The 14,749-nt window shown below is 53.0% G+C and overlaps 2 protein-coding genes across 2 annotated transcripts; one reads left to right on the top strand and one right to left on the bottom strand.

The window, feature by feature from the left end:
* Positions 1-2,799: 2,799 nt before the first annotated feature.
* On the bottom strand, positions 2,800-5,914 carry A1O7_07486 (H+-transporting ATPase; the record flags this gene model as incomplete). Its single annotated transcript, XM_007761486.1, has 3 exons — positions 2,800-5,160; positions 5,217-5,440; positions 5,494-5,914. 3 exons carry the CDS (start codon positions 5,912-5,914, stop codon positions 2,800-2,802), a joined length of 3,006 nt encoding a protein of 1,001 aa, XP_007759676.1.
* Positions 5,915-12,329: 6,415 nt separating this feature from the next.
* Positions 12,330-13,310, top strand: A1O7_07485 (uncharacterized protein; the record flags this gene model as incomplete). Its single annotated transcript, XM_007761485.1, has 1 exon — positions 12,330-13,310. The coding sequence occupies one exon, from the start codon at positions 12,330-12,332 to the stop codon at positions 13,308-13,310; it is 981 nt and encodes a 326-aa protein (XP_007759675.1).
* Positions 13,311-14,749: the final 1,439 nt, after the last annotated feature.

Genomic DNA, 14,749 nt, shown 5'->3' with positions numbered 1-14,749 from the left:
AGACCGTGATGTTGACCATTACACCATGTCGGAAGCTTGAATTCTCTGCGGAATTATAGGGTCACATCCTGCGGGTTGGATATAAATCACTCCAGTTCGAGTGACTTTATGAGTAAGGGAAAATCCAGTAAGTGAGTCATTTATTCTTCACTTGTCCTTCACTTATCCTTCACGCGTCACTGAAGGAGCCACATACTTGTATGGCTTGGTGGGGACGAGGAACCCTAGTCCAGGTCTCTGGTGGGCTACCACTCTCTCTGCAGGGCTCGCCATGGATCTCTGATTGTTTGCACAGCGGAAGACATGGTCGATCTGCGAGATGACCTCGGACTCACAATATCTTGATCCCCGTGCTCAATCTGCCCCTGACCTTTCTTGACGCACAGACTCATGAAACCTTTTCCTACCCTCAGCTCCGATCCCTCTGGAGCTTCGACTCTGCGTTCTTCACGGCGTACATATCGCTCGCAAAGCCAGCTATCAGAAGGACGGGAAAAGACGGCGAGCACAAAAAGCAACCGAGGACATTAGCGATGGTCTCCAGCGGAAGCTTTTACGTGTCTGCCACATCTCATTGCCCTCCTTCTGACGGTGAGAGTCGCTCTCCCCAGTCGGTCTGCACGGATTCTTCGGTACTGGTGTTTGAGGCCTACCTAGCACCTCAGTTTCGAATACCACAGCGGCGAGGCTGCAAGTCCATACCAGCCATCCCTGTTGCTCTCTATCTCGTGAAGGTGGAGACAAACCCTGGTTCCGAAATCCGTCAGACCGTCTCGGCGAAAGCATGTCGCCATATCGTCCGCCTGCTCACCGATGGAGCATCCTGTACTCCTCACTCGGGAGGTTCCGTCCCACTCGTATAGGGCCAAGATTCACCAGATTCCAAATCCTGCTCTAGCACCGTGTCGCTCGCTTGCTTTCACATTGGATGTTCCAGCTGAGCGATGCTCGTGACAACCTAAGGTGATCGAGCAAGGTGTAGCCTCAAGTCAGGGCCCGGGCGGCGAATACGAAAAGATTAACTTTAGGGAAACTGAGCGGGGTTTCGACTCTTCGGAGGGACTTGAGTATCTGGCTTTTAGCGTGCTTATGGAACCTGCGGCCGAACAATACCCTCGTCAATTGATGCCGAAGGAGCCGCGATCTCAGCCCGAGGTTTCCTGTACACGTTGATCGGTGTCGTTGTCGCTACCGCTATCCCTGTCCCCATCCGAGCTCTTCCACACCACCGCCATTGATATTCTGGCACCACCAAGACAGTCCCATCTGCCGAGAATGGACACACAAATCCGCAGGCTACAATCCAACATATGCGTCACAAGCTGACAATCACCACCAATATAATTCCTGATGTTGGGCTCCTGACAACATCCGAAGCACCTCCTCGACACGCTCGAGGCTCACACCGCGACGGGGCTGGACACTCCGCCTCCGCCTGCGATTGAGCCCGAATCCTCCTCCGGTTGTTGCATAGTATCTGGCATATGTACGGAGTATCTGGACTGTTCAATCCGGAAGCGGTCCCATCAAACAACAAATCCCAACCCACCACAACACATCCTATTGGAGTCTGATTCCGGGCTTCTCGCCAGGCCCTTGCTCGCGCCGCCCCGTTGTGTCAGAACGCAGGAACCGGTGGCGGGAAAGCTGGCCTTGCAGTGCCAAGCCCACGCACAGGGGCACAGGGATCCACCAGTCAGCTCCGTTCCTGGACGGTCAAAGGCGGAAGCTGGGGAAGAGCGGAAGGGCGCCTTAACGAAGGGACGATCAAACGGCATCGGCCCCTTCTCCGGCAGCCGAACACTTAGCGCTACGGGCCTGGGAGACCAGGCTCGCAAGGCTGCCAAGCGGTCTCGCCTCCCCTTGCTTTGGACCACTCGTTTCATACAGAGTGAGAAGCGCTGTTGTCTGGTGGATGTTCATCGCCGAACAGTCCCGGGGAAGCAAGGCTGCATACAGAGTGGTGCAAGCTGTCTACTTTGCATATCAGTCCGCGTGTCAATCCACACGCAGTTCAGCACGAAGGAGGCTGACTTGATTGGACTGCTCTGTGCGCATCTACGTAGGATGTCAATGCCGCGCTCGAGAGTATCCGCGTATCACCGTGTGATTCTGGAGATCTCGCGAGACGTTGACCTTCCTGCTGCTGTGGTGTCTACTCTCTCTGTTGTTGCGGCCAACCAATCTAGTAGGCCATACACATAGAGCCGACACGCACAACTTGTCGATGGAGCATAGCATTGTAGCACACTACTGTATCAACGAAACGATTGTCTGGTCTCATTATCCGTTTCTGTATGGACATACGAAAAACTATTGACTAGTAATTTCAGGTGACCTGGGACCAGCAAGCCCGAAGCAGCTACAAAGCAGAGCAACAATTGAAGAACAGGCAAGAACAGACAAATCGGTACCAGGAACACAGGGTTTGAGTTTTCCAGGTTTGTTTTCTTTTTTCCCTTCTGATCTGTGTTCAATGTCCCTTGTGCGGCGTGTGGGTGTGGTGGTGCAAAACGCGTACACGAGTAAGTTCTGCTCTGTCCAGTTGCGAAAGATGCCCATTCTCCCCTTGGTGATCCATTCACAACAGACACACACGACCCGTTTGTAGCTTGCAGCGAACTCATCAGCACAAGATTATGAAATTAGAGAAGATAATTTTCTGTGCATGCGGGCACCAGCATCCTCCCCTGTCTTGCTCGGTGCCACGCGCAAATTATCTTCATATCTCCACCGGTCGATCAATCTCCATCTATTCCTCTGCAGTCATAGTTAGCAACGGGCCTCGAACAAGAGGGATCAAGACAACGTACCTTCTTCCTCTCCCGTGGCCTTCGAGCCCAACACCCATTTCGACTTGCCGTGCACATCCGTCTCGTGCTCAAGAGCAACGCGGCTGAGGTGGCCGAGGATGTTCTCCATGGTGGTGTCGGCGTGGCTGCGGGTAGCACGACCGAGGTTGTCAATCCATTTCAGGCTGGTCAGAATGTAGTAGACGATAGCAACAACGATAGTGACACCAAGCGAGTAACCCCAGATAACGACGACGGTGACAATGGAAGTCTCGCGGCTGTAGTGTTCCTCGGTGAACGCATCGTAAGGGGTGGTGAAAAGTTCGTCTCGGCTGCCAGCGAGCCAACCGAACACGCAGAAGAGCGTGGAGATGGCATCGACCGCGAGAATGGCGCCAACAAGCTTCCATGATGGCCAGGTTTGTCCTCCGCGGGTGACGAAGATGAGCCAGTTCTCAACCAGTGAGACTTGGAGGAAAAGCATGAGCTGAACGTTACCGAAGTTCTGGACAAGGCCACCGTCTGATCGGTAGAAAGAGCCACGCATGATCCAGGTCGAAATGGCCAAGAGCAAACCGAGGAAGACTGAGATGACCCAAATCTTGGGCAATTGCCATTCGACGGGTCGTTGTTCGTAGTGAGCATTGTCGTAAGCGACGGCAATGGTGGCCAAATCAGCGAACAAGGCGATAAAGACGATCAGATCGGTTCGGATGGTTTCGTTGATGATGATCATGGAGGTGGTCAGGTAGATTTCCAGGTGCAAGCAAAGAGCAATACGATATTGCACGTACGCCTTCATTCTCTGGAAAATTTGACGGGCGACCTTGATAGCGTCAACGATCGTGCTAAGACCAGGAGCCAAGAAGACGATATCGGCAGCGGCTTGGGCAGCCTCGGTGGCACCTTCGACAGCGATACCGCAGTCGGACTTCTTCAAGGACGGGGCATCGTTGACACCATCGCCAGTCATGGCAGTCAAGTGGCCACGCTGTTGCAGCATCTCGACGACCTGGTATTTGTGCTCGGGGAAGACCTCAGCAAAACCATCAGCCTTCTCGACCAGGTCATACTGAGCAGAGCCGGCGACACCACCAGCGATCAAACGCTGAGAATTGTAGACCTTGGTGCCGAGAGCGAGGAGTTTGCAGGTCTCTTTAGCGATGGCGATGGCATCACCAGTCAACATCTTAACGCTAAGACCGAGATTCTGAGCTTCGAGGATAGTGTGGGCGGTATCTTCACGAGGGGGGTCGAACATGGGCAGCATGCCGATGACCTTCCAGGGCTCGTCACCGCGCTTCGAGGCAACACCGAGAGATCGGAAGCCACGTCGGGCGAAGTCTGCTGCGGTGTCGCGGTAATGTTTGGCAGTGGCTTCGTCGCACTCAGCGATCGACAAAACGGCCTTGGGCGCACCCTTGCAGAATGACCATTTCTCACCCTTGAGAGTGCAGATGGTGGTGATACGCTTGGAGACAGGGTCGAAGGGCGTGAACTTCTCCGTCTTCCAGCCTTGTTGCAAGATCTCTCGGGCCTTAGGATAGCGCTTGAGGGTCAAGATGGTGATCTTGTCGATAGGATCAAGTGCCTTCAAGTTATGCGAAGAAGCCAGGGCAGCGCAGGCCATCATCCAGTTGACATCCTCACCCTCGGCGACGTAGGGCTCACGGATGGTCAGTTGGTTGGCGGTCAAAGTACCAGTCTTGTCGGAGCAAAGAACGTCAACACCGGCCAGAGATTCGATGGCAGTCAACTTCTGGACGATAGCCTTCTGCTTGGCGAGATAGGCAGCACCGACAGCCAAAGTAGTGGTTGTGACGACGGGCAAACCGACGGGGACACCAATGATCAAGAGGATAAGAGCGTAGTGCAGCAGGTTGACCGAGCTCTCCTCTGGCGTCGCAATCTTGATGTTATGGAAGAAGCCACCAATCCATGCTGCGAGAATCCAGAAAACGACCAACACGAGCAGCGCCGTGCCGATGGAGTCCATGACAGCCTTGAAGTGGCCTTGGTCAGTAGCACCTTGGACAAGAGACGCGGTTTTGCCGACGAACGAGCCGCGAGCAGATTCGGTGACGACAGAATAGGCCTTGCCTCGCTTGCAACCAGTGGTGTAGTAGCAGATGTCACCCATGTATTTGTCGACGGCCAGGGACTCTCCAGTAATAGCAGACTGGTCAGTAGCGACAATTGAGTGGCCGATGTGGTGCTCCTCGTCATCGTCGGAGTCGGTGTGATTCTTGGAGTGGTAGCCCTCTGGGTCGTTCACCATCTCCTTGTATTCTTCGAAGCCGGCTGTGTTGTCATAGTCGCAGATCAGCCGGCATTCGCCAGCAACGACGGAACCTTCCTCAAGGATGAGCTGCCTGAAAGTCAGCCAACGGCAGCCATTTGGCGGGCAAAGACGAGAAAACTCACAATATCACCAGGAACAAGCTCACGAGCTTTGATCTCTACCTGTTGGCCATCACGAACGACCTCAGCCTTCATGGCGATGTCGCCTTTCAAGCTAGCGACGACATCGGCGGCTTGCTTTTCTTGATACCAACCGACAATGGCGTTAAGCATCAAGATACCGATGATGACACCAAAATCAATCCAATCACGCAGACCAGCAGCGAGAAGGACAGCAAGTTCCATAACTGGGTTTCTCATCAGCATGAAAGAGATATCAAGAGGGGAGCAGTAGAAATACCATAAAGGATGGGGCCTCTGAAGTAGCCGATGAACTTGAGGAACATGTTCTCTTTCTCTGTTGCCAGTTCGTTCCAGCCAGTTTTTCTTCGTCGCGCCTCGACCTCGGCGGAGGTCAGACCAGTTTTGATATCGGTGTTGAGCCAATCCTCAGGAACCTCGAAGAGCTCGCCTGGGCCGCTGCCGCTCGAGAACCATCTCTTGTAAAAGGGAATCTTCTTCTTTTGACTTGCGTCGGCGACGTCATCGCCAGAGACTTGGGAGGGAGCTTTGGAAAAGCGACGATCTCGGTAGGTTGAAATGTATCGGATGAGGTTGGCATACTCGCCCTCGTCCTTATCGGGATCCCATCCGTCGGCGAACGAGATTCTCTCCCTCTTGGGATCACCGTTCTCGAGGTCTTTATTCTCCTTTTCCGCCATGGTGACTGTGTTGAGTGGAGAGGTTAGTATGCAGAAAAGGAAAACAAAAGACGGAAGAAGAAGAAAGGACGACGGCGACAAGGTCAGGCGTGAAGACCAAGCTGAAGGGGAAAAGAGAGCAAAGAGATCGGAGCTCGACGCGGAACCCCTCTTTAAAAGGTAAAAGGGCAGTTCACAACATGCGAGCCAAAAAGAGAGCAGCAGCAGCTTGCTACTCCGTACTCACCTTTTGTCGCGAGAGGTCCGAGTGGATGAGGTTGTTGACTGGAGGACTTGCAGGGAACCAAGGCTCCACCAACGATCCGTCAAGCCGTCGAGCTGCGATAGCTCGGACAGGGTGCTCAGAGTGACACCGGATTGGCTGCTTAAGCTTTCCTTGGGGTTGAGGTTCAGCGAGGATGCCGTGTGAGCCATTTGATAAGGAAAGACAAAAATGACACGAAGCGCCTGGTAGACGGATGAGGGATGTGACGGTAACGGCGGGTGTGTGGCGTACCGGAGAATCGCAGCTTGACGAAGGGCTTTTGTCACAGACAGGAAATTCGGCGCAGGCAAAGAAAGTTTAGAGGGGTTTAGGTCCTCAAGAGTGACGCCCACATGCAGCCGGGGTCAGGATGGAGTTGCCGAATGGTTGCAAGGGTGCGGGTGATAAAGGAGAGTTTGAGATTGGCCGGTTGGATGAGGCAGACCGGCGAAGAAGTCGAGAAAAGAAAAGAAACTCCACTCTGCTTGGGCTACGAGCTCCCAGCTGTCACTATGATCAGCAAATCTGATGTACCACGAATTTTTGCGAGTCTCGCAAGTGTAGCCGGCCGCGCAGGCGCGCGAAGTGAGGACGAAATGGATTTGTTTTGTTTTGGCTGCCTACTCCGTACTGTGTATGTCTGTGCGAATTGTTTCCTTGTGGGCCAGCCTGCAGTATGCGCCCGGAAGTCGCCCACAGGACGCTGGGGGTGCTCAGTTCTGGAGCTGTCGCTGGTGGGTAAAGCCAATGACGTGGGCCCTGTCAACGAAGGTGCCTCGCGTCGGGTTCAATGACCAAGGTGCATGGTGTTTGCTGTCGTCTTCACCACTTACCGTCTACACGACACTGTCACTTTTACTGTCATGTATGACAGAAATCGTTGCTTATCTCAAGAAGGAAATAGGCTGAAATTGGCCGTAGACGTGGACGTGCCATCTTTTTATCAGGATGCTCGCGCGTGGGCTTCCATGAGTCAGGATTAAGAGAAAGCTTTGCATGTTGCAGGATTGCGCTTCTTCAATCGATCAGCACGATTACCTGAGCTGATTGCAATCTTGTTGCTCTTCATCTGGCGGAGGTGGGGGCTTGTTTGATCCAGATCTACCCCAGGCTCATGCTCCCTCCAAAGAGGATTGCAGAAGATGTCCATGTACACGATAAAATGCGTAGGGATGCGCTCAACACGACACTTCGTTATTGGGAACTTGATGGGCTATATCTCTCTGCTGGGAGAACGGCGGCCATGCGTAGGTACCCTCAGAGAGCTATATGGAACTTGCGCAACACCAGTACTCCGTACTCTTGTCCCGAATATTTTTTCGAGTCGTGGTCGAAACCGTTGCACGAGATAATGGTGTCATTCTTTGCGCAGTGGACAAGTCCAGCTAATACTACTGAGCCCTCTCCATACCCCCAAGTCCCGAGTCGATATCCCTGCAGCCATCAATATACAGTATTTCTTGACAATGGAACCCATCCGGCCATGCTCGGCGGTGAGAGAATCCTGCATTAGCCATCCATCATTTGATACTCCTCTGAAACCATCACCGTTATATATCAACAAAGCCTCTGATCAATGATCATCATGAGCCTGGGCCGAAGAGGTTACGAATGTGGCTGGACGTCGAGCACGTTCGTGCGTCTCAACTGTCGCTTACAGGCTCAAACAGCCCGTCATGTTGCCGGTTGCTTCCTCCCACGCAGAAATGCCCATTTGTTCAGAGGACCATGCCCAAGTCCGGAAAGGTCGCCAGGTCCACGCTGACTTCATTGTGTCGCATCTGCTCCCTTCCCTTCGTCACTGGCGCAGTAGGAAGCTGCGGTATTGGCGGCAGCAAGATGGGGCGCCTACTGCATCTAAGCTTGCAACGGCTAGCTGTCCACCGATCTATGGCAGCCCGTCATTTGAATCTTTAGTCCCGGTACGGCCTGTAAGTCAGCGTAACGCGGGTTTTCCTTTTACACATGTGCGTGAGAAACCCAATTGAGCATTTGAAGACTTTGTTACGCACCGGCCCCAGGCTCAGTCTTTTCTCCGACATGGTCGTCCCCAGCTCGGCGGTAGAACTTAACAGCCCTAGCCTCGTACAGCCATGACTCCATTATTGCATCGCTCGTCACTTTCTGCGCTCAAAGGCCGTTCGCGCACAGTGCAGAATGCCACCCACCAGAGTTGCATTTGGAGATTCCAGTTGCCGTCATCGATCTCCTCGTGCATCAAGGTCCCGAAGCTGAGGACGCGCACCTCCATTCCACTGTTATCCGGCCGTTCCTAACTCGGCGATTATTCATCGCTTCCACAGCAAGATTGGTTCAACGAGTCAAGCCCTATTTGTCCAAGTGTGCGAATGCTTGATTGAGGACTCAGATCCATAAGCCTGCACTTTTGGCCTGGGAACTGGGGCCGCGACACGGCCTTTGGCTTGTGCGAGATTCAAAACAATGATGAGGTCCACAGTTTGATTAACGACTTGAGGCGTGAATTTCCGCTAGCAGTGGCAGGCGAGGAACAAGCGCTGGCTGCAGTACAAGAACTGGATTGGCAGCGCCCCTAGATTGGAGCTCGGCTTCCCTCTTATGGGCCTTTAGGCTCTTCCCTTGCCCCAAGCTTTGAGCCTGGCCAATCCACTTCAGGCCGAAGTAATGATTGTTGACATTTTTGACCATCGTAAACAATAAGCAGAAGATTGCCAGAGATTGCGCCCGACGAGAGTCTTACGAGTCACGACGCACAAAGGCCTGGGCAAGGCTGCTGTTCACCAGCCCTTTTAGTACGACAAGCCTTTGCATTGCGCACTGACTGGCGATCATACAATTATTGGCAAAGCATGTCCCCAAATGGTTGCTGGAAAAGGATACTGGCGCGTCGGTGGTAGTCCTCGTCTACCTGTCAAGCCTTGAGGCGCGTGTTTCAGTAGCCAGTGGACACCAAAACTAGGCTTATCTGTGTGGAAATTTCCCTCACACGTCGTTTTCTCTAATATGGAGCGCGCTACTACAGGTACCCATCGATGTTGCCAAGATCGAGGCTGCGACTGTGAAAAGGATCGCTGTTCGGCGCAAAATGCGGACCGAGCGCAAGGCTGCTTTGCGCGAACAACATGGAAATACCACCTTTCCGAGTTCCCACTTGAGGCATTTTCGGTTTCGAGCACTGGCAGAAAGTCGGTCGGCACATACGGAGTACCTCGCACGTAGCCCAGCGTCTTCAGAGCAAAAAAAAATGATGTGGCTCTCATTCAAACCCACTGAAAAATGTATAGTTTCGACGTTGTTGATCGGTGCCACTGTTACACCGCAGGATGCTCCCTTTCGACACCCATAAGCGCAGAACCCCGGATAGATCACGATCGTGGCCGCTGGCCAACCCTCGTTTCCATCCTACCACTGAGGGATTTTCAACCAGATGAACTCGAATAGGAAGCAAGGTGTAGGGTTTGCAACGCATTGTGACTTGCATGAGTGCCTCAAGCCGGAACTCAAAGTCAGGTATTTGTCTGGCTGCGGTCTTGTCGTGAGACCTAAGACGGCTACAAACCTCGAAAGCTCTTGGGACTTTTTCGACGTGTGCTGAGCGCAATGCTTTGGTCGCGCAGCTCTGACAGATTGTCGGTCTTTGGCTCTCCCAATCCGGATCCCTCTCCACCGCAGCGGCTCACCAAACCCCTATCTGGATGCCCCCGCGAGATGTCTTAGCTGTTCTGTACAAGCCGTGCCTCGCGAGATAATGGGAGAACGGGAGCATTGCGCTGGAGCGGCGACACTAATTCAACCAGCAGCCATCTGATGCGTGCGCCTGCAACCAACGGAACTGAGAGGACAGCCAGGGACAGTAGGCAGCACGCTGTGCTTTTGCGCATCCTGGACTTTTCAGACACTTGCTTCGAACCGCTACTCACCACTTTGCGATTTTCGAATAGGATAGGAAGACTCTGTCACTGTATCCCCGACAGCCTCGATTCAGGTCAAAGAGGCAGTCGACACACCGTGACACTTTCACAAGCAAAGGTAGACCGCAAATCTGATTCGCATGATCAAGGAAGGCAGCTACGGGCGCAGACTGAAACCGGCGGAATCCAAGTGCTTGGAAGACCACCCGTGGACAATGTGATGACAGCTTGACAGAGTATCTCCGCCACAAACTGCACAGGACGTGCCTCAAATGCGTTATACACGCTATCGCTAATGCCATCCGACCTGCCGTCAATAGTTAACGGCTCAGATACGTTAGCATTTGCAGGACCGAGGCGGGGCCAGCATCTACGCAGCAATGAGTGGTTCTCGGACCTCCTCCGAACCTCGACACGAAGAGATCGACCTGCTCTCCCTGTTCGCCACGACATGCAACTACTTCCAACGGCATGGGTCCATGACAGTTTGGCAACAGTATGCGACCGCTTGGGTTTCTTGAGTGTGGTAAGGTCTCGCACCCCGCATCTTGGAAACTTTCCCAAGCACACGATCACCGCACGTAGTGTGAGGGCGATGATACCATTGAGGCGCCGCCCTTGATGGCACGACGGCAATCAATTCCTTCTTATCGAGAACCTTTCCGTGGCGTTCGCACCTCGGTTCTGCTCGTCCTGCAATCTTCTTATGCACGATGCAACATCAGAGACAGATGATGCGGAGAAATGAGCTGAGTTAGCCAAATAATCTGCGATGCAAGCGACGAATCCACAAAGTATCCTAGAGCTCAGCGATTGAGCGATCGAACGTCATCTTGATAGCGCATCTTCGGTTAGAATTGCCGACAGCAGTCACATCAGTATGTTTTGTTAATCGGGGAGTCGAACGAAGTTTCTCTGGACGAAGTACGAGTCCTGATGTCACCAAGGGCGCACCGTCACGTGCTTAGAAAGCGCATAATCCTCCTCGATGCCCTGATGCTCTAACAAAAAGCGCCCGAGGATCATATGGGACATCATTGGTATCAACGGACGACAAAAGCGAGAGCGCCTTACCAACTTCAATGAATGGGGGGCTCAAGAGATGCCGCCGGCAATCGTGCCTGCCTCCAGTTGCTTTGCTGGAAATGAATGAGTTAAAATGACTGTGCGAAGGTACCTGTTTGTCTCTATTTGGCCGTGGCGGGATTTTCGCATCAACATATCGTTATGGCCCGCTTGCCGCCGAGGTCTGAGCTCGTGGCACGATGGTGTGATATACTTATCCACCACTACTGCCTGTTCAACGGCATGGAACAATCCCATGCTTCTAGGAGTTCAGCCTAACTCGACAGTGAGTCCTGGCCGCACCGACGTGCTGCAGCTTTTCGCCGATGACGAGCTCCTTCTCCTGGACAATGCCTCATGTACAAGCTTCTGGCGATGGTAAGTCCGTACCTGAGAGCCGATTCTGGAAGTGTAATTGGACGGCGTACCGGTTCGGTCGGAAGAAGAGGGCTTCTACAGCAACAGGTGCTGCATTATACTTGACAGCGGCGGTGTTGTTTACAGCAACGCGTCGATGCAACGCGCTTGCCATGGATGAGTTCATCTTCACTATAGGGCCGTGGTGATGCACCTGCCGTCGACATGCTCCTGCCCAACAACTCGATGATTGCGTCAGCTTGTGCCCTCGCTCTCTTTATTTTGCTCGGTCTCTCACTGCTTCCTCATCTTCCTTCACCACCACCCTCAAATCCTTACTCACTTCTCGTCTCTTGCCCACAGAGCAACAATCCTTGTCCTTCAAGAGCTCCTGACCCAGATCGTGCTTCATCATGTTTCTCTACACTCTCGTTCTGTTGGCCCTGGCGGTTTTTGGTCTCTCAGACACAGTCTCTGTGTCTTCTACAGGCACTGACACCCCGAGTTGCACTCTTACTTTCACTGCCACTCAGCCTCCTCAGATCGGTCCTACCACCACAATCTATCAAGCAATCATGACAACCTTCCTTTATGTGAGAGGCACCCTCCATCTCTATCCCGGCCATAGCTGACACGAGCAGGCTGTGGATTGTGACATCTGCACAGTGACGAATACTCCGAGTGCTCTGATTCAGGTGAGATTCAAATTCAAGAGCTTGGGCTCCTCGAATTCTGCTGACATTGGCCAAAGGGTCCCTTCGAAGTCAGATCCACCAGTTCCATGCTCACAATCACTCAAGTTGAATGCATCCCCACGGGCAGAGCCAGCACCAGACTCCACGGTTTCGCTCATGGAAACATGGCCGCAGCAGCTACCCAGACCGCGGCTTGGAACAATCTGAAAGGCTTCAAGAGCCCGGACATTCTCCGTCGTTCTGACCAGGCCACAAAAGCTTCTCTAGCAAATTTGGCCATGGATTTTGCCGCTGCTCTCCCTCCCGATGTCTCTTTGCTCTCTGGTGGTCTGAGAGACGAGTTCACGAACATTGCTTCTGCCATGTTTGCCTTGAGTGTCTGTGATTCTGGCCTGAATTTGACTGCGGCTTGTGCCGGACTGGGGACAGCTCAAACCAAGCTCGAATTGTTACAGTCTTGGTACAACCCAGACAACATCGAGTCAGTTGTCTGCTTCTGTTCCATTTACGGCTACGACTTCGGCACCACCCGGCAACAGCTTTACGCCAACCTCTATGCCGCCCTGATAGGCGTGTTGGCGGCTGCCGACGTCACTACTGAACGCGGTCAAATCTGCGATACTCTGGGTCTCTTCAATCGAACTGGTGGCTCCTTGGGCATCGACACCCAACTGTACCATGACCTTGTGTGCAGCAACATTCCTTCTGCCACTCCAACAACACCGATCTGGTATGGACCAACACCGATCGTTCCATATGTCACTAATAACATGACCACCTGGGGGACTCCAACCTCATGGGCACCAAACATGACAATCACAGGAACAGGCATTCTTACTTCTTTGGCACCCAACATGACAGTCTTGCCAGGAACTGGCATCTCTGGGTGGAACGGAACGGGTAACGGCAGTACCTGGGGACCACCACTCGGGACTATCGGCAGTGACTGGTCGCTTACCGTCAACACTCAAACCAATTGGACTGATTCTCAGCCCACTGGCACTGGTGCAGCATCTGAGGCAGGCGCCACAGCATCGAACGCCACGCTCATTGCTGCACGCACACCACGAGGTCCTAATGCCATGCCATTCTATCCCGCAGTCAGCACTCCGACACAACGTCCAGGTCTTTTCAAGCGGTACTGAGAACGACGAAAATACGGTTTGGGCTTCTTTCCCTCGCACTGAGCACTTGTTGATGGTCATGAACGGACGGACTTTACGAACAGAAGAAGCCGGATGAAGATGAGGTGACACAAGATAAAATTGTATCACAGAATTGTGTATGATAGAGGTCTGAGGGACAGATGAACTGTACACTTCATGGCAGCCAGTAGCATAGCGTCGGTAATGTGAGAATTTGAATCTTTTCGTCAATGATTCTTCCTGAAATTTATGCCACCTGCTCCTGTACGCTTTCAACAGTGCGGTACTAGGTTGAGCACACTTGAGAGCCTGACCAGCCCACACCAGTGTGTTTACGCTTGTCTGCCTAAGTTTGGTTCGCTAACGACCGGTGCATTCACATGTCAAGCCTGGATCTAGTAACGGCGATGGTCATGGACGAACAGATGGACTAGATCTGAGGCGAGGGATACATAAGTGGATGAGCTCCCTCAGGAGCACAAGAGCGCATACGTGAAGAGAACCCGTGACCTGATTTGTAGTGGCCTCACTTGCAGAGACAATGAAGCCGGCACTCATTGACCCGAACACTCTGGGGTACGGAACCCCGAGCGCGCATGGCATTGGAATACTGTATGGTTGATCAGAAACCCGGGCGTCGGTGAGAAAAGGAGAAGGAAACGAGGGAAGGGAGGCTATTCTCCCGGTTCTCGATTGTGGGGTTCTGGAAAGAAGCGCGCGAGGGCGCACGACGCTTGCCCCCGATCGGGGCTTTGTCCTGCTACTGCAGGTACGCACAGGCATTGAGACAGGAGAGGACGGGAGGAGGGCGAGGTGGGAAGAACAGAATCAGTCAGTCAGCCTGCGAGCAGATTCTTGCTGGTTATCGAAGGAACTGATGGCTTGGGGGAAAGTAACTCTTTTCGCATTTTTGATCTCCATCCACATACTCGCCCTTGCGTGTATACTTTTTGTCCGTGTTCATGTGATGCCCTAATGCCTGGTAATTCCTTCAGCGCCCGTTGTTGTCCGCCGATCTACTGATTTGGCTGTCCGTCTGTCCCTCCGTCGGTCGATCCGTCCATATGTACATATACAACCAGCATGTTGCCACAAAATACGCCATGTACTGCCTGCCATCCAGGGGAGAAGAAATGCAGAAGGAAATGTGGTCGATGACCTCGAAGAATGATCATGTCAATCGTGAACAATGGCAGAGGGGACGCGAAACGCCGTCGCTAGAACGCTGGTATTGAGAACGCTGTGGTGCGGTGATGGTGTAGAACCGTATCGGGTCATAAAATGACGTTAAGGTGAAGCCTCTTGAAGCAGAAAGGGTGTTTTGCCGATGTTGAGGACCAAAAAACATCTGAACCGCTCGGGGGAGAGCCGGCTATCCAAGCTTGTCGAGGAAACAAATGTGTGGAGCTGCAGTGGCCTTCAATGCATCATCTGTCTAG

This window comes from Cladophialophora yegresii (assembly GCF_000585515.1).
Source record: "Cladophialophora yegresii CBS 114405 chromosome Unknown aczIN-supercont1.5, whole genome shotgun sequence".
Classification (NCBI taxonomy): Eukaryota; Fungi; Ascomycota; class Eurotiomycetes; order Chaetothyriales; family Herpotrichiellaceae; genus Cladophialophora; species Cladophialophora yegresii.
Note: the sequence above shows the minus strand (reverse complement) of the source record. Positions and strands in the feature narration are given on the sequence as shown.